At 42.7% G+C, this 23,531-nt stretch overlaps 1 protein-coding gene across 2 annotated transcripts in view; it reads right to left on the minus strand.

Annotated features, from left to right (window-relative positions):
* slc30a5 (solute carrier family 30 member 5) overlaps positions 1–16,215 on the minus strand; it is a 36,545-nt gene extending 20,330 nt beyond the window's left edge. The window contains exons 1-4 of one of the 2 annotated variants that reach the window (XM_088000604.1): positions 15,852–16,215; positions 13,242–13,364; positions 8,688–8,754; positions 716–801 (exon numbers count right to left, since the gene is read on the minus strand). In XM_088000604.1, the coding sequence (XP_087856730.1) occupies positions 716–801; positions 8,688–8,754; positions 13,242–13,364; positions 15,852–15,922 (347 nt within the window). In that variant the 5' untranslated portion in view covers positions 15,923–16,215. Of the gene's footprint in view, positions 1–715; positions 802–8,687; positions 8,755–13,241; positions 13,368–15,851 lie in introns of both variants that reach the window. The other variant, XM_088000596.1, reaches the window with a different exon arrangement.
* Positions 16,216–23,531: the final 7,316 nt, after the last annotated feature.

A 23,531-nucleotide genomic window follows, 5' to 3' on the forward strand; every position in this document is an offset into this window, starting at 1 on the left:
GGAACTTCATTTCCTTATTTACCTTTCTGAGATCTTCTGCTCAATTAAGTTTGGGGCGTTCTAATCCCAATGATTATTATTCTATATTGATCATTCAATTCTCAATTTGTCTATATGTTTCTTCTTGAACTCCCTTTCATTGGTATGTGGTTTGTGGACCACACTAATTATAGAACTGAACCTATATTGTTTTTATCTCTATACACATGGATTCTATTGTTCTGTGCTGATAGCTGTGCTCCTTTCTTCTATTGCCAATAATCCCTTTTACCTAGTCACTCCACATCCCTATTATCTATCTTTTCAAAAAAAATGCCAATGTTTAATTACTGGTCCTGTTTTCTATGTAACAACGTCACAACTCCTCTGTGTGCACTAAATGCATTGGTGCACAGACAATTTAACTCATTCCTAATAGAATTTCCTCTCACTTTACAGTTAACCAATGTTTATAAGCTCCTGTTCTACAGCTCTACTTACTCCCTTGCCATCAATGTTTTAGAACCTGCAACTAAAGCAGCCTTGCTGCAGTGTATTTGAAAATAGTACATTCTATGGCCAGAAAGTGTCAACAGCGGAGGAGCTTTTTCATTCTGGACAGTATTGATCTTATTGAGTGTTTTGGAATTGCAATCCTCCAGACAAGTCACACTGCACCAAAATTATTGCATTACAGTAAAACTAAATACTTGATACATAATTGAAAAAAAATTACCTCAAGGGTCCACAAAGTGTGAGTCCAAAGAACCACAACAGCAAAATAATGCAACCGCCAACTGCATGTTTACCAATCTTGATCCACTGCAAAAAAATATAATCATCAGGTCACAGAGACGTACAGCACAGAAATAGACCCTTTGGTCCAACTCGTCCATGCCGACCACATATCCCACCCCAATCTAGTCTCACCTGCCAGCATCCAGCCCATATCCCCCTCCAAACCCTTCCTATTCATATACCCATCCAGAGGTCTTTTAAATGTTGCAATTGTACCAGCCTCCACCACTTTCTCTGGCAGCCCATTCCACACACGCACCACCCCTGCTTGAAAAGTTTGCCCCATAGGTCTCTTTTATATCTTTCCCTTTTCACCCTAAACCTATACCCTCTAGTTATGGACTTCCCCACTCCAGGGAAAAGACCTTGTCTATTTACCCTATTCACGCCCCTCATGATTTTATAAGGTCTATAAGGTCACCCTTCAGCCTCTGATGCTTCAGGGAAAACAGCCCCAGACTGTTCAGCTTCTCCCTACAGCTCAAATCCTCCAACCCTGGCAACATCCTTGTAAATCTTTTCTGAACTCTTTCAAGTCTCTCAATATCCTTCTGTTAGGAAGGAGACCAGAACTGTGCACAATATTCCAACAGTGGCCTAACCAATGTCTTGTATAGCGTCAACATGACCTCCCAACTCCTATATTCAATACTATGACCGATAAAGGAAAGCATACCAAATGCCTTCTTCACTATCCTATCTACCTGTGACTCCACTTTCAAGGAGCTATGAACCTGCACTCCAAATCTCTTTGTTCAGCAACACTCCCTAGGACCTTACCATTTAGTGTGTAAGAGCTGCCCTGATTTTCCTTTCCAAAATGCAGCATCTCGCATTTATCTGAATGAAACTCCATCTGCAACTTCTCAGCCCATTGGCTCATCTGATCAAGATCCCATTATAATCTGAGGTAACCTTCTTCACTGTTCACTACACCTCCAATTTTGGTGTCATCTGCTAACTATACCTCTTATCCTCACATCCAAATCATTTATATAAATCATGAAAAGTAGAGGACCCAGCACCGATCCTTGTGGCACTCCACTGGTCACAGGCCTCCAGTCTGAAAAACAACCTCCACCATCACCCTCTGTCTTCTACCTTTGAGCCAGTTCTGTATCCAAATGGCTAGTTCTTCCTGTATACTATGAGATCTAACCTTGTTAACCAGTCTCCCATGGGGAACCTTGTTGAACTGAAGTCCATATAAATCATGTCTACCGCTCTGCCCTCATCAATCTTCTTTGTTACTTCTTCAAAAAGCTCAATCAAGTTTGTGAGACATGATTTCCCACGCACAAAGCCATGCTGACTATCCCTAATCAGTCCTTGCCTATCCAAATACATGTACATCCTGTCCCTCAGGATTCCCTCCAATAACTTGCCCACCACCAACGTCAGGATCACCGGTCTATAGTTCCCTGGCTTGTCCTTACCACCCTTCTTAAATAGTGACACCACGTTAGCCAATCTCCAGTCTTCCGGCACCTCACCTGTGACTATCGATGATACAAATATCTCAGCAACAGATCCAGCAATCACACAGAGTTCTGGGGTACACCTGATCAGATCCTAGGGATTTATCCACTTTTATGTGTTTCAAGACATCCAGCACTTCCTCCTCTGTAATATGGACATTTCACCATCTATTTGCCTACATTCTATATCTTCCATGCTTTTTTCCACAATAAACACTGATGCAAAATATTTGTTTAGTATCTCTCCCATCTCCTGCAGCTCCCCACAAAAGCCACCTTGCTTAGAGGGCCCACTTTGAGGAGTCCTATTCTCTCCCTAGTTACCCTTTCATCCCTAATGTATTTGTAAAAACCCTTTGGATTCTTCTTTACCCTATTTTCCAAAGCTATCTCATGTTCCCTTTTTGCCCACCTGATTTCCCTCTTAAGTATACTCCTACTGCCTTTATACTCTTCTAAGGATTCACTCGATGTCTCCTGTCTATGTCTGACATATGCTTCTTTTTCTTAACCAACCCCTCAATTTCTCTAGTAATCCAGCTTTCCCTACATCTTCCAGTCTCTCCTTTCACCCTAATAGGAATATACTGTCTCTGTACTCTTGTTATCTCATATTTGAAGGCTTCCCATTTTCCAGCCGTCCCTTTACCTGCAAACATCTGCCCTCAAATAAGCTTTTGAAAGTTCTTGCCTGAAATATCAAAATTGGCCTTCCTCCAATTTAGAACTTCAACTTTTAAATCTGGTTTATCCTTTTCCATCACTATTTTAAAACTAATAGAGTTATGGTTGCTGGCCCCAAAGTGCTCCCCACTTGACACCTCAGTCACTTGCCCTGCCTTATCTCCCTAGAGTAGGCCAAGTTTTGCACCTTCTCTAGTAGGTACATCCACATACTAAATCAGTGGTAAGATTATTAGGCTAGCAATAATGTCCTAGGCTAATCAAGCCCAAACACTCCAGATTGTGAAATTTTAATTTAATGAAATCTGGAATTAAAAGCTAGTTTAATGGTGATGTGAACACTGTCAACTAATGTAACCACCTATCTAGTTTACTAATGTCCCTTTAGGGAAGAAAACCTCCTAACTAGTATCTGGAAACCTATGCCAAAATTTACAGAGCTGTCCCACAGACTAATAAAGCAACAAACTGAAATAGTCATGTTCACAGATTCATGCCTCTATCATTACTATCAAGCCAGGAGGCTAAACCTGGTTCAAGCATGACTTGCTTAGCAATAATCTGTTAATCTGTACTCAGCTCCTGACCTTTTTACAGCCTCAGTCCAAACACTGGCAAAACGCTGAACTTCGGAGATGAGATAAGAATGACTTTGACATCATGGCAGCATTTGACCAAGGAAGAAATCAAAGACCCAACAAAGCTGGCGTTAGTGGGAATAAAGGGAAAATTTTTGACTGGCTGAAGTCATACATTGCAAAAAAGATGGATGTGGTTATTGGAGGTTAATCATCTCAATTCCAGGATGTCACTGCAAGTGCTCCTCAGAACAAAGCCCAGTCTATCATGCAAACCAGCCTGTCATCCACTGACTTCATCTATACTTCCTGCTGCCTTGGGAAAGCAACCAACATAACCAAAGACTCTCAAACAAAGGGAAATCTAGCCATTATCCTTTGATATCCAGATCCCTTGAATTAGATTAGATTACTTACTGTGTGGAAACAGGCCCTTCGGCCCAACAAGAAGCGCAACCCACCCAGGGCCATTTCCCCTACATTTACCCCTTCACCTAACACTACGGGCAATTTAGCATGGCCAATTCACCTAACCTGCACATTTTTAGACTGTGGTAGGAAACCGGAACACCCTGAGGAAACCCACGCAGACACGAGGAGAATGTGCAAACTCCACACAGACAGTCGCCTGAGGCGGGAATTGAACCCAGGTCTCTGGCGCTGTGAGGCAGCAGTGCTAACCACTGTGCCACCCACATTAGATTACAAGTTTTTTTGGAACAGGTTTTTTGCCAATTGAGTGGGAATTATATAGCTTGTCATATTATCCTCTCTCTTCAACTAACCAGTGACTTTCACATGTAATGGATTGGGTACTCCAGGTGGATGGTTAGTGTATGGCTGGGATGAATTCCTTTCTCAGCCTCAGCACATTGCCCAAGGAGATTACATCTAATGCCCCTACCTAGGTGATTGTCTGGATCTTCTGTAAATATATCTGCTTGGGTTTATGCTGCTGAATGATTTTGGAATTTATACTGCACAAATATTCAGCCATCTTAGAAGCAGTGGTTTTCTGTTACTGGAATGTTGGTTCAGTCCTTTTCAAAAAATCAGAAGTGTTTTCCAACCAGTAAACTAATAATGTATCTTTTTCATAAAGCATGGCTTCATAACATGACTCAGTTGTTAAAAATGTTTTTAAACTTTGTATTTAAGATGCATTCTGAAATGAATACAACGTTAAATCTGCTGGGGCATATGGGATGAATCAGACCGATGAGGCTAATGCACAACTCAATAAATAAAATTGATCATAAATTTGTCATAAACTCAATAAACTCTACCTGATTACATAATCTATTGAGTAAAGCTTTAAGTAGGAAATGCTGAAACCTGAAAACAAAAGAAAAGCACAATTACCTATCTGACCAGTTCTACAATGTATAGATGCTACTGCTAAATGTTTAAAAATCCAGTTCTCCTTTATATAGTTTTTTATATTCACTGACTAAGAGGCAACAGTGTAATCAACTAGGTGAAACTGATACACATGGCTCTTATATTGTCATCCCATTATAAATTAAATATGGTCAGAAAGGGCTGTGTGCTATAATCTATAATTGGTCTACCATGGTATGTCTGCATTCCGAGAAAAATATCTCCAGTGGACTGGCTCACCACCCTATATAAATGTCAATAAGCACGTGTCGCTTAGTGCATAAATTATACTTGAGAAAACTAATTTTAAGGTTGGGTGTGGGAATAGACAAGTTTTGATCATCTGTTAACTTTGACATTGTCTAAAACATTAATATCTTTCGAGAAAATCAGTGCTCCTCAGACTGAACTCTGGGGGAACACAACTACAAATATTTCTCATGTTTGAAAAACAATCTCAAAAACCTCTATCAAATTAGTTAAACACAAGTTGCTTTACAAAATCTATTCTGACTTTCCTTAATTAATCCACCTTTGATCAAATGATTGTCAACATTGTCCAAGATAATAAATTCTAAAATCTTTCCCATCACGTTAAACTGACTGGCCTGTAGTTGCTGGGTTTATCCTTGCATGCTTCTGTAAACATTTGCAATTTACCAATCCTCTGGCACTACTTCCATACCTTAGAGGAATTAGACAGTCATGCCCAGTGCTTCCACATTTTCTACCCATATTTCCCTGAGATGCAGCCGTCCAGTTCCTGGTAACTTATAAATATCGGTGTGCAATCTGTTTAATTCCTTCTCAAACAATTCTTAGCTCATCCAGTATTTCAGCTGCCTCTTCCTCCACTATGACTCATCTATGAAGTACCTCAGCAATGCCTTTATTGGCACATACCCTTTTTAGTCACTAATCAGTACCACCCCTCCTTCTAACTAATGCTCATTTGGCATTGAAGACTTTCGGATTCTCCGGTGTTAGCTGCCTGTCTCTTCTCAATCTCTCAAACTCATTTTCTTATTTACTATCAGTCTGAACTTTCTCTAATCAGCCTGGTTTTCAGTGGTATTATCAATCTGACATTTGTTACACTTGCTTTCACTTAGGAGGTGGCTAGCTGGTTGTTGATAATGCAGAGTGACGCCCACAGCGTGGGTTCAATTCCTGCAACTGGTTAAAGTTACCACGAAGGACTCTCCTTTTCAATATCTTTTCTGCCTGAGGCATGGTGACCTTCAGGTTAAACTATCATCAGTTCACCTCTCTCCAATGAGAGATTAGACCAACAGTCCAGTAGGTTTATGGTAACTTTACTTTGATTCCTGCTTGTTGCACATTATTGTACTCCACTGAAACTGTGGAATGAACATATATTGACAAACAAAATTTAATATAGAAAAGTCTAAAGCAATACATGTAGGTCGGAAGAACGAGAGGAGGCAATTTAAAATTCAAGGTACAATGAGGATGTAGGAAGAGGGAGACATAGCAGTACATTAGCACAAAATTAGTAAAGGTGATAGGGTATGTTCAGCCAACAGTTTAAAAGGCACACTGGATGTGGGCTTTATACAACTGCTGCCTCACAGCACCAGAGACCCGGGTTCAATTCCTGCCTCAGGCGACTGTCTGTGTGGAGTTTGCACATTCTCCCCGTGTCTGCGTGGGTTTCCTCCGGGTGCTCCGGTTTCCTCCCACAGTCCAAAAATGTGCAGGTTAGGTGAAGTGGCCACGCTAAATTGCCTGTAGTGTTAGGTGAAGGGGTATATATAGGGGGATGGGTCTGGGTGGGTGCACTTCGGCGGGTCGGTGTGGACTTGTTGGGCCGAAGGGACTGTTTCCACACTGTAAGTAATCTAAGTAAAAAGCATGGTGGGGGAACGTAAGGGGAGGAAAATATTTGGAACATTACACAAAAAAGGAGAGAGTGTACAGCCAGCTGGATCTGTGCAGCAAATAACATGCACGCAATTGGCCAAAATAGCCTCCTGTGATGTGACCACTTTGGGTAGTATAGTTTGCACTGGTTATGTTGCTGGAAATAAGAACTTAAGAAATAGGAGCAGGAGTCAGCAATTCAGTGCCTCAAGCCTGATCCACCATTTGATACAGTTATTTGAAACACCAGCTAAAGAACAAAGTAAAGGTACAAACATTTTCAAAAATGATGTCGACAGTACAACATAAATCCCAGGTGATTTCCAACTCAAGTCTCAGGCAGAATCATAGAGACGTACAGTATGAAACTAGACCCTTCAGTCCAACTTGCCCATGCCGACCAGATATCCTAAATTAATCAAGTCCCATTTGCCAGCATTTGGCTCATATCCCTCTTCAACCCTTTCTATTCATATATCCATCCAGATGCCTTTAAATGTTGTAAATGTACCAGCCTCCACCACCTCCTCTGGTAGCTCATTCCATATACACACCACCCTGTGTGTGAAAAAGTCACCCCTCAGGTTTTTTAAATCTTTCCTTGCTCACTTTGAACCTATGCCCTCCAGTTTTGGACTCCTTTACCCTGGGAAAAGACCCTGGCTATTCACCTTATCCATGCCCCACTATAAGGTCACCTCTCCGCCTCCAAAGCTCCAAGGAAAATAGCCCAGCCTATTCAACCTTTCCCTATAGTTCAAACCCTCCAACCCCAGCAACATCCTTGTAAAGCTTTTATGAATCCTTTCAAGTTTCTCTATCGTTCCAATAGCAGGGAGATTAGAATTGAGCACAGTATTCAAAAAATGGCCTCACCAATGTCCTCTACAGCCAAAATATGGCCTCAACTCCTATACTTGATGCACTAACCACCTTCACTACATTGTCTACCTGCAACTCCACTTTCAAGGAACTATAAAGCAGCACTCAAGCTCTCTGTTTGGCAACACTCTCCAGGACCCTACTATTAAGTGTTTAAGTCCTGCACTGATTTGCCATACCAAAACCTCACATTTATCTAAATTAATCTTTCACTGCACAAAGGACAATGCTGTGTTAACATACAACAAAGAAAATTGCTTCGTTCATAATCATTGAATTCAAGTGTCCAATATCACTGACTCAAAAGTTTTAAGTAAATCCTTGTAATGGAGCACATTAAAAACAATTGCTGTGTTGGGACAAAAGGAACTTTGATTCAGCAATCCAACTACAAAGGGAAAGGACTAATATTATTTCACCATGCTAAAAATTGAATCTAGATACGAAAAATATTCAGTTTTAATAAGTGCAAGCAGGATTGACAAGTGTAGGATTCGCAACATTATTTTATTTGATGTCTGAAGCAAAGACAGCACAGTAAAATGAATAATTGAAATAATTATCTTAATATTCATATATAGAATGTGGTGTGCTAACATGTACAATGCTAGGATGTTTCTGCAGATTCAAATTTTGTATGCTGTAACTAGAACTTCAAGATTGGCAATTTAACAATCCAAACGACAGTGCAGATTACATAAATGAGCTTCTAATAAAATGACACAGTCCTCATGTAATATAAATAATCAAAAAACTGTTTTTAATTTTAAGTATTTGTCAATAAATATTATGCAAGACCAATAGGAAGTGGTCATCATTCCAACTAAATATAAACTCTTCACTACTTACACGATTTTCCTACATTTAAAGCTTGGGCTCACAAAGACAATGTCCTAATTCAGAGTGTCAAATCCTAATTAACAAAATTAATAACAGAATTAAATTAATTTGGTCAGCAGAGGGATAAGCCTGGGTCAGGTTATTGTGAATAACAGTTATCTTCTTGAAACACAATGTAACTCACCAGCCGTCTTGATATTGGTTTGCCAGTAGAAAATGGTTTTTGAAATAAAACCAAGAATATCGCAGATCTGACAACAAAGAAAATATAATAAATGCTTAAGAATGGTCTAATTTTCCAACTGGGATAAATGAATAGTTAAGTAAACCAGGAGGTGGATGTAGTCATTTCCATTCCTCACTATCAGCTGGATAGGTTTATGGATGCATAAGAAATGAAATTTTGTTATATTGAGCCTTTCCTCACAAATTAATTATTTTATATTTATTATCTTATCCACAGCATTGTTTATTGAATCTGGGTACTGCTTCAGCCTTAGAGAATATGTATGCTCCAAATGGATACCCACCTTCCTTGAACAGATCTGACACATTTGTTCCTTTTGTAACAGAAGGTACAAATACAGAGCATTTAACACTAACCTCAAGAGTACAAACAATTTTATTATATAGTAACAAAGTACTGTACTTGGAAAGAGCATTAGGCTATTCAGCCTTCTCTGACATTCAACAATATGACTCTATAAACTCATGGCTCACCGGATACATGTTCATTCTCACTGTCTTCCAAAACTCCATCCAATTCTCCAAGATGGTGCTGGAGTTTGGTGACTGTGAGCTCTCCCAACAAATCACCCCCTCACATCTTTTATAGTTGTTCTACTCTTAAATCTCAACGCTAAGTCTGTCAGAATTAAAAATAATGATCTTTAAAATCAGAGCTGACAATCTTTCTTTTGATCTCCAGAAACAACCAATGGCCTGAATGGATCTGACCTGAAGACAACCAGAATCACCCAGAGCAGCCCATTGCAAAAACCAACAGGGCCGGACTGCCGACACTGGAACCATGATCGCCATCTCGAAGTGACCAGCCACTTACAGACTTCACAAAGGCCCGACCAGGACATCGCTGACACCACCAACCCCGATATGGAGCCCAACCAGACCGAGAACAAGACCATCCTCCACCTCTACAATCTGAGGGTTTCTCAATTTACCAGCTGGACTACATGGTATCCTTAGACAAGGCAAAGGGCAGAGGGGCCTGCCTCTTGGCATTGTGATGCGATGACTCTGGCGAGTTATTGCTCCCCAGACCTAGAATAGACAGTGAAGTTCCGTCGCTAGTATCTGCTGCGGGAGTTTACTTCTTCTATCCTGACTGTAATTTACATCCTACTCCATGCAGAAGTGAAGAGCGCATGTGATGAAATATACACTGCCACAAACAGTGCAATACCTCGAGTCCCTGTTCATTGTAGCCAGTGACTTCAACCAAGCCAACCTCAACAGTGTACTACCAAAATACCACCAAGATTTCTCCTGTCCCACTGGAGACCAAAACTTCCTAGACCATTGCTGGACAACCACCAGCGATGCCTACTGCTATACCCCCACCTCCATTTTGGTAAATCAGACCATAAGGGTATACTCCTCCCAATTTACAAGCAGAAACTGAAGCGTGAAGATCCATTATGGAGAGTTATACAATGCTGGTCTGAGGTAATGGATGAACGTGGACTGCTTGGAGTCCATATTCAAGAATGTCGCCAATCTAAATGAGTATGTTACTACCTTTACAAACTTCACAAGTAAGTGTGTAGAGGACTGTGTGCCAAAGAAGTTAATCCAAGTGTTCCTGAATCGGAAACCATAGATGAACCAAAAGATTCACTCCCTACTGAAGTCCAGGTCTGAGGCGTTCCAAGCCAGGTCACCCTGATCTATACAGGAAATCTAGGTACAGTCTTTGCAAAGCCATCACGGACGCTAAGAGACAATACCAGATTAAACTAGAGTCCCAGATTAAACTAACCGCACAAACATATGTTGACTGTGGAAAGGTTTACATGATATGATGGGCCAAGTGAAGTTGAGTAGGGTGGTGTATCTTTGTCTTATAGGTGGAATGTGGGAGGTATACATGGCTATTTCCTTGCCATTCAGAGCCATTTACATGTTCATCCTCTATTCAGAAATCAATGAGAACATTACAGTTGGAATTTGATTACTCCCCTATAGTTACAAAACAATACAATTCACACCAGATCTGGCCGTTAAGGGATGATTTGCATTACATTGTTTCTAGAGATGAGGCGGTCATTGTATTGTGTCTTGAATGGCATGTGACTGTGAGGAAGTGGTTGGGGGCTGTCTTGTGGGCATTACTGACTGTGATGTAAAGATTTTGTATAAAGGAAAGACTGTTTCCTTTGTTCAGAGAGAGCTTCCATAAGCATGGCGAGGAGTGTTCAGGGTTTCTCCAAAGTTTGTATTGTACTGTGCTTAATAAATTTTGCTTGTTCACAGAAATTGGCACATTGCAGTTGCATCAAGTGTGTAAGTACCTCACGAAAAAAGAACTCAACACGCTGAAAATGCATTCCTCCCTGATGAGCTCAATGCATTCTGATTCTAAATTGTAAACATTCTAAACTCAGATACCTAGAACTCTCCTTCCCATTCTGCAACTAGATTGCAGTCTGCATATTAGGAAATCAATCAGTAAGGATAGGTGACAACACCTCAACACCAGGGCCCTGAATATTGTGTACTCAGCCCCTTACTATACTCCTTATACACTCACGACTGTGTGGCTAAATTCAGCTCTAACACCATTTACAAATTTGCTGATGACACGACTGCAGTGGGTTGGATCTCAACAACGAGAGGGAAACCAGGATGTTTATAGACAGCTTAGTGGCATGGTGTAAAGACAATAACCTCTGCTGGCAACAATGTCAGCAAGACAAAAGAGCAGAAGACACCTTCATTTCTGTATCAATGGTGCTGAGGTGCAGATGGTTCTGAGTTTCAAGTTCCTAGGGGTAAATATCACCAACAATCTACCCTGGTCCATCCACGTCAACGCTACAGTCAAGAAAGCACATCAATGCCCCTCAGAAGGCTAAGGAAATTATACAATGACTCACCGATGTTTATAAATGCACTACAGAAAGCATCCTGTCTGGATGCATCACAGCTTGGTATGGCAACAAAGCTGTGAACACAGTCCAGTCCATCATGAAAACCATCCTTCTTTCCATTGACTCTGTCGACACTTCCCGCTGCCTCAGGCAAGCAGCCAACATAATCAAAGACCCCTTCACTCCGGTTACATACTCCTCCATCAGGCAGAAGATACAAAAGTTTTAAAACAAACCAACATATTTATGAACACCATCATCCCTGCTGTTATCAGACTTATGAACAGACCCCTCATACTGGTGTTGAGCTTTCTCTGCAACCTCTCTGCAGCCATAATACTATATTCTGCATTCTGCTCTATTACCCAAATGTACTTATGTAAGGTATGATTTGTTTGGTTAGCACGCAACACAATATATTCCACTTTATCTCAGTAGGTGACAATAATAAATCAAAATCAAATAATTCTGCCTTGAGTAAGTTTGGCTTCCACTACTTTCTGGGAGTAGAGAATTCCACAGACTACCAACCTTGAGGAAAAAGTAAAACTCAACTTTTCGCATAAAGGGAGACATTATATTCTTAAACTAAGTCCCCCAGCTCTGCTCTCTTCTGTCCTACCCTAAAAAGGAAACATCCTCCCAGTCCCACCCTTTCAAGTTCCTTTTGAATCTTGTGTTTCTGCAAATTAATCTCTCATTCTTATAAACTCAAATGAATACAGGCCCAACCTAATCAACATTTCCTGACAGGATAACTCCCTTATCTAAGGAATTAATCAAGTGAACATCTTGGGGCTTCTTATAAAGCAATTTTATAATTTTTCATCATTTTGGAGAGCAAAACTGTACACAATAAAACAGATATGGTCTCACAATAAGATTTCCCTCCTTTTATGCTCCACTCCCCTTGCAATGAATACCACTATTTCATTTGCCTAATCACTTGCCATAACTGCATATTAATTTGGTGATTCATGTATTAGCACATTAGATCCCTCTTTACCACAGCGTTCAGCAATCTTTCTTCACTTAAATAGCATTCTGCCTTTCTATTCTAAAATCAAAGGATAGTTAAACAACTTATTTATATTTATCTCATCTACAGCATCGCTTATTGAATCTGGGTGCTGCTTCAGTACATCACCTAAAGGAGCAACGCTTTGAAAGCTTGCGAGTTCAAATAAACCTATCGGGCTATAACCTGGTGTTGTCTGACTTCTGACCAGATCTCGAGAATAAGTGCTCTCCAAATAGATACCCCCTTTCTAGAGCAGATCTAATAAACTTATTAATTAATTACCAAAGTGGCAATGATAATTTTGAAACATTAGATTATTTATTTTCCCACTTGTTCCATGTTGCCATCAGGTTGCCCAGATGTAAAGATATCACAAAGATATGTTAAAATTAAAATAATTACACTGTCTATTCCTTGCTTTTCAATGCAATTAAGAAAAATCTTATGAACTTCTTATTGCTATACAAGTCCTTGTGAATCTCTACAATATTACTAAAATAGTAATACATTTTAAAGCAACTGCAAAGTTACAGAATCTCAGACGTTCATCCAACCTTTCTTAAATTACTGATGGTGTCTTTGAATTATTTTCATGTTAAAAACTTACCCCAGCTGGATTATGAAGACAAACTGGACAATATGGACAACTTTAAGGAGGTCATACGATTCAAAAATTCCAATAACCTTAAGGAGCTTTGCCAGGCATAGCAGTGTGATGTATCGTGTTAACCTGCTGCAAGAATACCAAAAATAGATCAGTTTTTTTTACATACCCTTGAATCAAATAAGTCAAATGTCCATCCATAGTAATCGTCTAATTTTTAAACTATGGATACAAATTCAGCAGCATATGGGCAATTTTATTATTTATACATTGAAAATTATAGTTACCCCTTTCAAAATTTCCAGTGCACAGCATTCTTAGCCTTGAAGAATCATACACAGGTGGCTCTTCAGCCCATTAATCTTCTCTTTGAAAGAGCTAGTTAGCTCACGAAAAATTTACAATTATTCCCATTTCCTCTCAAAAGTTGTCATTCAATTTGCTTTTAGACAATGCACTCCAGATCATCACTTTATGCATAAAATAAATTCTTATCTTCTCTTGGGTTTATGCCATTAATTCTGTTAGATGTTAAGATATTTACAGTCTTTGCCTACAATGCTGTATATTAACATATTTTCCTTTCATTGTCAAATCTGCCCCTCTCCAACACTTAGTGAAAAAGCCTTTACATTTCCACATATTATTAAAGATTATTGGGGGTATGTGGAAATATGGAGTTGAGGTTAAAAGCAGATGAGCCACCATCTCATTGAATGGCGAGGTAGGCTTGAAGGGCTAAACAGCCCTCCCTTGTTCCTTGGTTGCACAATTACTTGATACTAAGCATTAGAAATCCATAAGATGCTTTCTGTCAAAAGCTCAGGGTTAAAAAGCATTTGGCCCACAATGTCTTTATGAGGCACCGTACTGAGATGAAACATTTAGCATGAACCAGCCAAATCTAGTCATTAGATTAGATTCTCTACAGTGTGGAAATAGGCCCTTCGGCCCAACAAGTCCACACCGCCCCTCCGAAGGGAAACCCACCCAAACCCATTCCCCTACCCTATATTTACCCCTGACTAACACTGTGGGCAATTTAACATGGCCAATTCACCTGACTTGCACATCTTTGAATTGTGGGAGGAAACCGGAGCACCCGGAGGAAACCCACGCAGACACGGGGAGAACGTGCAAACTCCACACAGACAGGTGGGAATTGAACCCAGGACCCTGGTGCTGTGAATACTATAAATAAAGTGACTAATTTAATGAAAGAAAATTGAGGTGTTAATTAAATTAAAATGAATTACTGGAAATAAAATATATAATATGCAGCACCTTAGTACATGCTAAGAAAGTCAGAAAACATTAGAAATGAATGGGACTTTTAGGGGCCTTGAAGGGTAGTCATCTTTGACAGAAGCCAGACAGGAGGACTAAGTAAATTACAAGAATTCAAACAGACAGCATGAACAAAGTGATAGGATTCTGTGTTGCCATATACATTAGAAGACAATGGAAGTCTGTGTCTTTCTGCCATATAGACAAATTCTAAGTTTTAAAAGACAACACATATATACCTAAAAACAAAGTGCAGCTACTTTAGGACCCAATATGGTCCTAAAAGCTGAGACAAAGACATTCTAAAAGAATTATACTACATTATGATTACAGTTTTCTTTAAATCTTCTTGGAGTGAACACCCATTCTTTTAAGGTGGCTTCAAACACTACATAAATTTAAAGTAGAATAATAACAATTATTTAATATTATATGACACAGTATTCATTCCTATTTAACTTAGAACTGATTCTTAACAAATATAAATATTCATAAGTTTAAAAACTTAGCCATCTCATACTTAATTCCTCACTGCACACATTAGTTAACAATACCTAGAATTATTAAGTCAGGAAACAGTTAATTGCAGGACCCAGTCTATACCTAGTAAAGCTGACTTAGATCCTACTAATGATCCGAAATTTTTTAGTTACGCTTTTAAGCTAATAAGTTTGACTGGGTAATTACCTTGCTGCATATTAACATATTTTCCTTTCATGTCAAATCCAACCCTCTCCAACACGTAGTGAAAAAGCCTTTATATTTCTAACTGTTATTAAAGATTATTGAGTGTATGTAGAAAAGTGGATAGTTAAAGATAGAAAAACTATTAGCAATAGAACTGTTTAAATTAGATGAAAATTTATTTTACCTTCCTACAAGTTGAACAGCAGAAATGGAACATACAGAATTATGGATCATACCAACATTTTGTATACAGAATATGAACCCTGGTTTCCCAAGAATCATGGAATAGATGAGAAAACTTTAAATCTACAAGCCAGTTTTCCAAACCTCTCTGAATTTGAGAATTGGACCCTGAGACATAATTAGTACATTTCAGTTTCTGGTCAAGGATAAGCCCTGGCATGTTGACGGTGGGTGGTAAATAATGTGTACATCAAAGTGAACGCAATATGACAGCACCAACAGCTTCTAAAGGAGTTCCAATCATCCTTTGGGTGAATAACTTACTCAATTTTCCTCTGACCCTGCAATTTAAATCTATTATCCCGGTCACTGACTACTTGTTCCTTCCCATTTAGTCTGTTGGTGCTGCTGATATCGTGATCGATCAGTTTATTGACCACCCCCAGACACATTTACCTGGAGCTGGGCGCATCGACAGGACCTAGCCTGGTGCTGGAGATGATGTTGTTGTTGTATTTCTCCTCCATCCTTCACCCTCGGCTCGGTGCCACCGCCACCGCCACCACTTCCTCCTCACATGATACCCGCCGGCATTCACTTCTCACAATCACAGGCCCGAAGCCTGCGGCTCCTGCACCGAGGAACCAGCCACGTCAGGGGGAAGGCACCGAGAGACCACGTCCCGATTTCCCGGAAACCGGTGGGTGTGCGCGATGAGGACCAGCGAATTCAGCACCGACACTGACCCTCAATCAGCCGCCGCACGGAAAAACACAGCCTAGCAACCGGAATCAGGACTTCACCGGCATCCCCACACAAAGCCCCCTGCCGACTATCACCGCACAGTCCTCCCCACACAGAGCCCCCTGCCGACTATCACCGCACAGTCCTCCCCACACACCGCCCCCTGCCGACTATCACCGCACAGTCCTCCCCACACAGAGCTCCCTGCCGACTATCACCGCACAGTCCTCCCCACACAGAGCTCCCTGCCGACTATCACCGCACAGTCCTCCCCACACACCGCCCCCTGCCGACTATCACCGCACAGTCCTCCCCACACACCGCCCCCTGTCGTCTATCACCGCACAGTCCTCCCCACACAGAGCTCCCTGCCGACTATCACCGCACAGTCCTCCCCACACACCGCCCCCTGCCGACTATCACCGCACAGTCCTCCCCACACACCGCCCCCTGCCGACTATCACCGCACAGTCCTCCCCACACACCGCCCCCTGCCGACTATCACCGCACAGTCCTCCCCACACAGAGCTCCCTGCCGACTATCACCGCACAGTCCTCCCCACACAGAGCTCCCTGCCGACTATCACCGCACAGTCCTCCCCACACAGAGCTCCCTGCCGACTATCACCGCACAGTTCTCCCCACACAGAGCTCCCTGCCGACTATCACCGCACAGTCCTCCCCACACACCGCCCCCTGCCGTCTATCACCGCACAGTCCTCCCCGCACACCGCCCCCTGCCGACTATGACCGCACAGTCCTCCCCGCATTCCGCCCCCTGCCGTCTATGACCGCACAATCCTCCCCGCACACCGCCCCCTGCCGACTATCACCGCACAGTCCTCCCCACACAAAGCCCCCTGCCGACTATCACCGCACAGTCCTCCCCACACAAAGCCCCCTGCCGACTATCACCGCACAGTCCTCCCCACACAGAGCCCCCTGCCGACTATCACCGCACAGTCCTCCCAGCACACCGCCCCCTGCCGTCTATCACCGCACAGTTCTCCCCACACACTGCCCCCTGCCGTCTATCACCGCACAGTCCTCCCGCATACCGCCCCCTGCCGTCTATCACCGCACAGTCCTCCCCGCACACCGCCCCCTGCCGTCTATCACCGCATAGTCCTCCACGCATATCGCCCCCTGCCGACTATCACCGCACAGTCCTCCCCGCATACTGCCCCCTTCCGTCTATCACCGCACAGTCCTCCCGCATACCGCCCCCTGCCGTCTATCACCGCACAGTTCTCCCCACACACTGCCCCCTGCCGTCTATCACCGCACAGTCCTCCCGCATACCGCCCCCTGCCGTCTATCACCGCACAGTCCTCCCCGCACACCGCCCCCTGCCGTCTATCACCGCATAGTCCTCCACGCATATCGCCCCCTGCCGACTATCACCGCACAGTCCTCCCCGCATACTGCCCCCTTCCGTCTATCACCGCACAGTCCTCCCCAAACACCGCCCCCTGCCGACTATCACTGCAGATTCCTCCCCGCATACCGCCCCCTGCCGTCTATCACCGCACTGTCCTCCCCACACAGAGCCCCCTGCCGACTATCACCGCACATTCCTCCCCACACATCGCCCCCTGCCGACTATCACCGCACATTCCTCCCCACACAGAGCCCCCTGCCGACTATCACCGCACATTCCTCCCCACACATCGCCCCCTGCCGACTATCACCGCACATTCCTCCCCGCATATCGCCCCCTGCCGTCTATCACCGCAGAGTCCTCCCCACACAGAGCCCCCTGCCGATTATCACCGCACAGTCCTCCCAGCATACCGCTCCCTGCCGACAGCCAGGGCCCAGTTCTCCCTGTATACCGCCCCCTGCCGACTATCACCGCACATTCCTCCCCGCATATCGCCCCCTGCCGACTATCACCGCACAGTCCTCCCCACACAGAGCCCCCTGCCGATTATCACCGCACAGTCCTCCCAGCATACCGCCCCCTGCCGACAGCCAGGGCCCAGTCCTCCCAGCATACCGCCCCCTGCCGACAGCCAGGGCCCAGTCCTCCCAGCATACCGCCCCCTGCCCACAGCCAGGGCCCAGTCCTCCCAGCATACCGCCCCCTGCCCACAGCCAGGGCCCAGTCCTCCCAGCATACCGCCCCCTGCCGACAGCCAGGGCCCAGTCCTCCCAGCATACCGCCCCCTGCCGACAGCCAGGGCCCAGTCCTCCCAGCATACCGCCCCCTGCCCACAGCCAGGGCCCAGTCCTCCTAGAATACCGCCTGAAAGGCCTCTGTGCAATAAGTTTTCTCTCTGAGTAGCTTTGAACAAGTAAGCTTTCTCTTTCCATTTTCTAGCATAACATACAGTGAGAATAAGTTCTGGTTTTCTCTCAGGAGGAGTCAGCACTGGGATGAGACTGAAATAAAACACTGTCGCTGTTGGAATTACAGAATTGTCACAGGGCAGATAGTGTCTATTCGGCCCCTTCAGTCAGTGTGGGCTCTCCAACTGAAAATTTCACACACTGTACCATAATGCTGTGTTACACTCCATGTTCCTCTTTTTCTAATAACCATCTAATTCCCTTCTAAATGCCTCATCTGAACCTGTCAGAAACATGCTCTCAGACATTGTCTTCCTGACCTGAAGTGTTTACATTAGGAAAGGTTTTACTCGAATCATTTTAGAGTTGAGAGTGTGTTGCTGGAAAAGCGCAGCAGGTCAGGCAGCATCCGAGGAGCAGGAGAATCGACGTTTCGGGCAAAAGCCTTTCATTGGGAGTGAGGGGTTTATGCCCGAAACATCGATTCTCCTGTTCCTCGGATGCTGCCTGACCTGCTGCGCTTTTCCAGCAACACACTCTCAACTCTGAGCTCCAGCATCTGCAGTCCTCACTATTCCCTCATGTCATTTTAACCTCTTTTACTAATTACTTTATCTGTTTTGTTTTGGAATAGAAGTATTTTGTTTGGGATAGAAGTATTTTCTTCCCAATTATTCAGTCCAGACCTCTTATGATTTTGCATAATAATCTGATTTTGCAGTGATTGGACTTGGAATCTTACAATCCATTATTAATTGTTTTTGCCAAACTACATGAAGTCCAATTAAAAACACAAAACATTTATGGCATGGAAAAGGCAGTATGATCGTTTATGATGGCACGGTGGTTCAGTGGTTAGCACTGTTGCCTCACAGTTCTAGGGATCCAGGGTTTGATTCCAGACTCCATTCTCCCCGTGTCTGTGTGGGTTTCCTCCGGATGCTCTGGTTTCCTCCCACAATTCAAAGATGTGCAGGTTAGATGAATTGGCCATGCTAAATTGCCTATTGTGTTCAGGGATGTGTAGGTTAGCTGCATTAGTCAGAGGTAAATATCGGACAATAAGGTCTGGGTGGGTTACTCTTTGGAACGTCAGTGTGGAGTTGTTGGGCTGAAGAGCCTATTTCCATAATATAGGGGTTCTATCTTTTCCAAAGACAACAGTCCCTGCTTCTCCAAATAACATTCATGCTGCGCAAGTGCCAGATAATCACCATCTCCAACAAGAGAGAATCTAGCCATCACCCCTTGACACTCAAATGGCTTCACCATCACTGAATCCTGCACTGTCAACATCATGGAGCTACTATTGACAAGAAATTAAACGGGACTAGTCATATCAATACTAAGACTTCAAGAGCAAGTCAGCAGCTAAGAATCCTGCAGTAAGTAACTCACATCTTGACTCAACAAGGTCAAGTCAGCTTTGTGTAGAAAACTTTGCACTTGTTTATATGAGCGTAGGTCTGACAACATTCATGAAGCTTGGCTCTATTCAGGACAAGGCAGCCTACCTGCTCACATCCACAAAAATCCACTGCCTCCATCAGCAGCACAAATGAGTAGCAGTGTGCACCATCTACAAAATTCACTGCAAAGCTTCAACACAAACTCCTTAGGCCCCACCTTTAATAACCACAGCCACGACTATCTAGAAGGACAAGGGCAGCAAATACATGGGAACACTACTACCTGCAAGCTCCCCTCCAAGCCACTCGCTGTCCTGACTTGGAATTGTTTTCTTGTATGTTTTTTAAAGATTATTATAACTATCTCTATTTTCATAGTTTTTTTTAAAGATGATTAGACCTGTCTTCTATTTTTGTTGTTCTTTTTAAAGATTATTATAACTGGCTTCTGTATTTCTCATAGCTTAGCTTTTTACAATTAATTTCTTTGTGTAATAAACTTCTATGATATGAGAAAAACATGCAGCCTTATGCGAATACATTTCATTGACTGAATCTGCCATTAACTAACTAAACAAACAAAATAAGTGAATTATCTTTCAAGCCAAGATTTGGTCTGGATATGACTTGTCCAGTAATATTATCAGCTATCATCAAATCATCTATGAAAATGTACCTTTTTTATTATTTGTCCTGGGATGTTGGTGTCACTGGCTAAACCACCATTTATTGCCCAAAGTGCTGGTTTGCAACTTACCAAGTTCCCAAAATAAGTTTGGAAGGAAGAGAGTAATTTTGGTACAAGTCTCCTACCTAAATATTTTTCCATGAAATTATTCTAACACATTGGGATAAATTTTACCCTCATTTCTTATCCTCATGGGAATTCAATATTTTATTTTGTCAAAGTTGCTTGAGAGGTTTCGAGCCTCTCATTTTTCTTCTGTTGATGAATGACTAAATGACTGAATTGTATTGGATTGAAATTTTAGAACAAAAACGGTGCTGTCTGAATAGAGCTGCTTTAAGTATGAATTCAGATTTACTCTCTCACATTCTAAACGTCTTCACATGATCAAAATTATCCCCGAAATCTGCTCAAAGCTGGAAACGCAAAACTAAAAGTATTAATATCATTTATTGAATGACTTTACCACCAGCATGATAGTCTTTCTAATTTAACATTTAGTATGACTCTCAGATTGGCTATATCAACACCTGTTGCCCATTTTTAGTTGTCCTTAAGAAGGTGATGATGTATTTCAGTCCTTGTGTAGCTACTGTTATGGGCGGAGTCTATAACCCATTACAAATAGAAACAGGAGTAGGCCGTCAGTCCCCTTGAGCCCACTCCACCATTCAATAGGATCATGGCGGGTCCAACACATTCCTCATATCAACTTTCTTTCTCTTTTCCCATAAACCTTGATTCCCCTACTGATGATGAATCCATCTATCTCAGCTTTAAATATAGACAAGAACTCTGCCCCATAGCTCTCTTTGGCAAGGATTTCCAAAGACTCTCAACCCTCAGAGAAGAAATTGCTCCTTGTCTCAGTCTTAAATTGACACCCTTTATTCTGAGACAATGCCCTCTAATGTTAGACTTTCCCAGTATTTACCCTATGAAGTCCCTTAAGAATCCTATATGCGATCTCCAATAAGATCATCACTCATGCTGCAAAATGTCAGTGAGTAGAATTCCAAACTGTTTAACCTTTGTTCATTAGACAATCCTTCCACACTAGAGGTCATCCCAGTGAACCTGCCTCCAATGAAAAGATATCGTTCCTTAAATAAGGGGACATAACTGCACACACTTCTCCAGATGTGATCTCACCATCACCTAGCACAGTTACAGGAAGACTTCCCTACTCGTATATTCCAAATCCCTTGAAATAAGGCCCAACATTCCATGAGCCTTCCTGATTATCTGCTGCATCAGTCTGCTAGCTTTTTGTGTTTCATGCACAGATATCCCCAAGTCCCCTTTTGTTACAGCTTTCTGCAGTTTCTCTCTATTTACATTGTAATGCATTTTGGGAAAGCAAATCTTAGCAGGACTTATACACTTAATGGTAAGGTCCTAGGGAGTGTTGCTGGACAAAGAGACCTTGGAGTGCAGGTTCATAGCTCCTTGAAAGTGGAGTCGCAGGTAGATAGGATAGTGAAGAAGGAGTTTGGTATGCTTTCCTTTATTGGTCAGAGTATTGAGTACAGGAGTTGGGAGGTCATGTTGAGGCTGTTCAGAACATTGGTTAGGCCATTGTTGGAATACTGCGTGCAATTCTGGTCTCCTTCCTATCGGAAAGATGTTGTGAAACTTGAAAGGGTTCAGAAAAGATTTACAAGGATGTTGCCAGGATTGGAGGATTTGAGCTATAGGGAGAGGCTGAACAGGCTGGGGCTGCTTTCCCTGGAGCGCGAAGGCTAGGTTTACAAAATTATGAGGGGCATGGATAGGATAAATAGACAAAGTCTTTTCCTTGGGGTGGGGGAGTCCAGAACTAGAGGGGAAAGGTTTAGGGTGAGAGGGGAAAGATATAAAAAAGACCTACGGGGCAACATTTTCACACAAAGGGTGGTATGTGTATGGAATGAGCTGCCAGAGGATGTGGTGGAGGCTGGTACAATTGCAACATTTAAAAGGCATCTGGATGCGTATATGAATAGGAAGAGTTTGGAGGGATACGGGCCGGGCGCTGGCAGGTGGGACTAGATTGGGTTGGGATACCTGGTCGGCATGGACGGGTTGGACCGAAGGGTCTGTTTCCATGCTGTACATCTCTATGACTCTATGTGTATTTTGTCTTTTTTTTAACCGAAGGGAGGTTGACGCAGAGGTGGTGAGGGGTCTGTTGCTAAGTCTTGAAGTCTAGGTTGCTGTAATGCATCTTGTATATGGTATATACTACTGTCCGTTGTAAAGGGAGGTACTGAATGTTTAATTGGTTGTTGGGGTGTCAAGCAAGCAGGCAGTTTGTCTAAAATGATTTCAGCTTCTTGTGTGTATTTCTAAATGCACCCATCCCGGAATGTGGAGTGTATTTCATCACTCACTTGATATCATGATCTATAGATGCTGTAGGCACTCAGGAGGTGACATACTCACGATAGGGAGGTGACATACTCACGATAGGGAAGTGACATTCTCGTTATAGGGAGGAGATATACTCACTATAGGAGGGAAGTGACATACTCAAAATAGGGAAGTGACATACCCAGTATAGGGAGGTGATATACTCACTATAGGGAGGTGACATACCCAGTATAGGGAGGTGATATACTCACTATAGGGAAGTGACATACTTGCTTTAGGGAGGTGACATACTCACTATAGGGAAGTGACATACTTGCTTTAGGGAGGTGACATACTCACTATAGGGAGGTGACATACTTGCTTTAGGGAGGTGCCATACTCAGGATAGGAAGGTGACATACCCACGATAGGTAGGTGACATACTCACTATAGGGAGGTGACATACTCACTGTAGGGAAGTGACATACCCAGTATAGGGAAGTGATATACTCACTATAGGGAGGTGACATGCTCACGATAGGGAAGTGACATACCCAGTTTAGGGAGGTGATATACTTACTATAGGGAGGTGATATACTCACTATAGGGAAGTGACATACTCACTAGAGGGAGGTGATATACTCACTATAGGGAGGTGACACACTCACTATA

The sequence above is a fragment of the Chiloscyllium plagiosum genome, unplaced genomic scaffold (genome assembly GCF_037043375.1).
Source record: "Chiloscyllium plagiosum isolate Xiang-an unplaced genomic scaffold, Cpla_swu_hap1 HiC_scaffold_2, whole genome shotgun sequence".
NCBI classification, from domain to species: Eukaryota; Metazoa; Chordata; class Chondrichthyes; order Orectolobiformes; family Hemiscylliidae; genus Chiloscyllium; species Chiloscyllium plagiosum.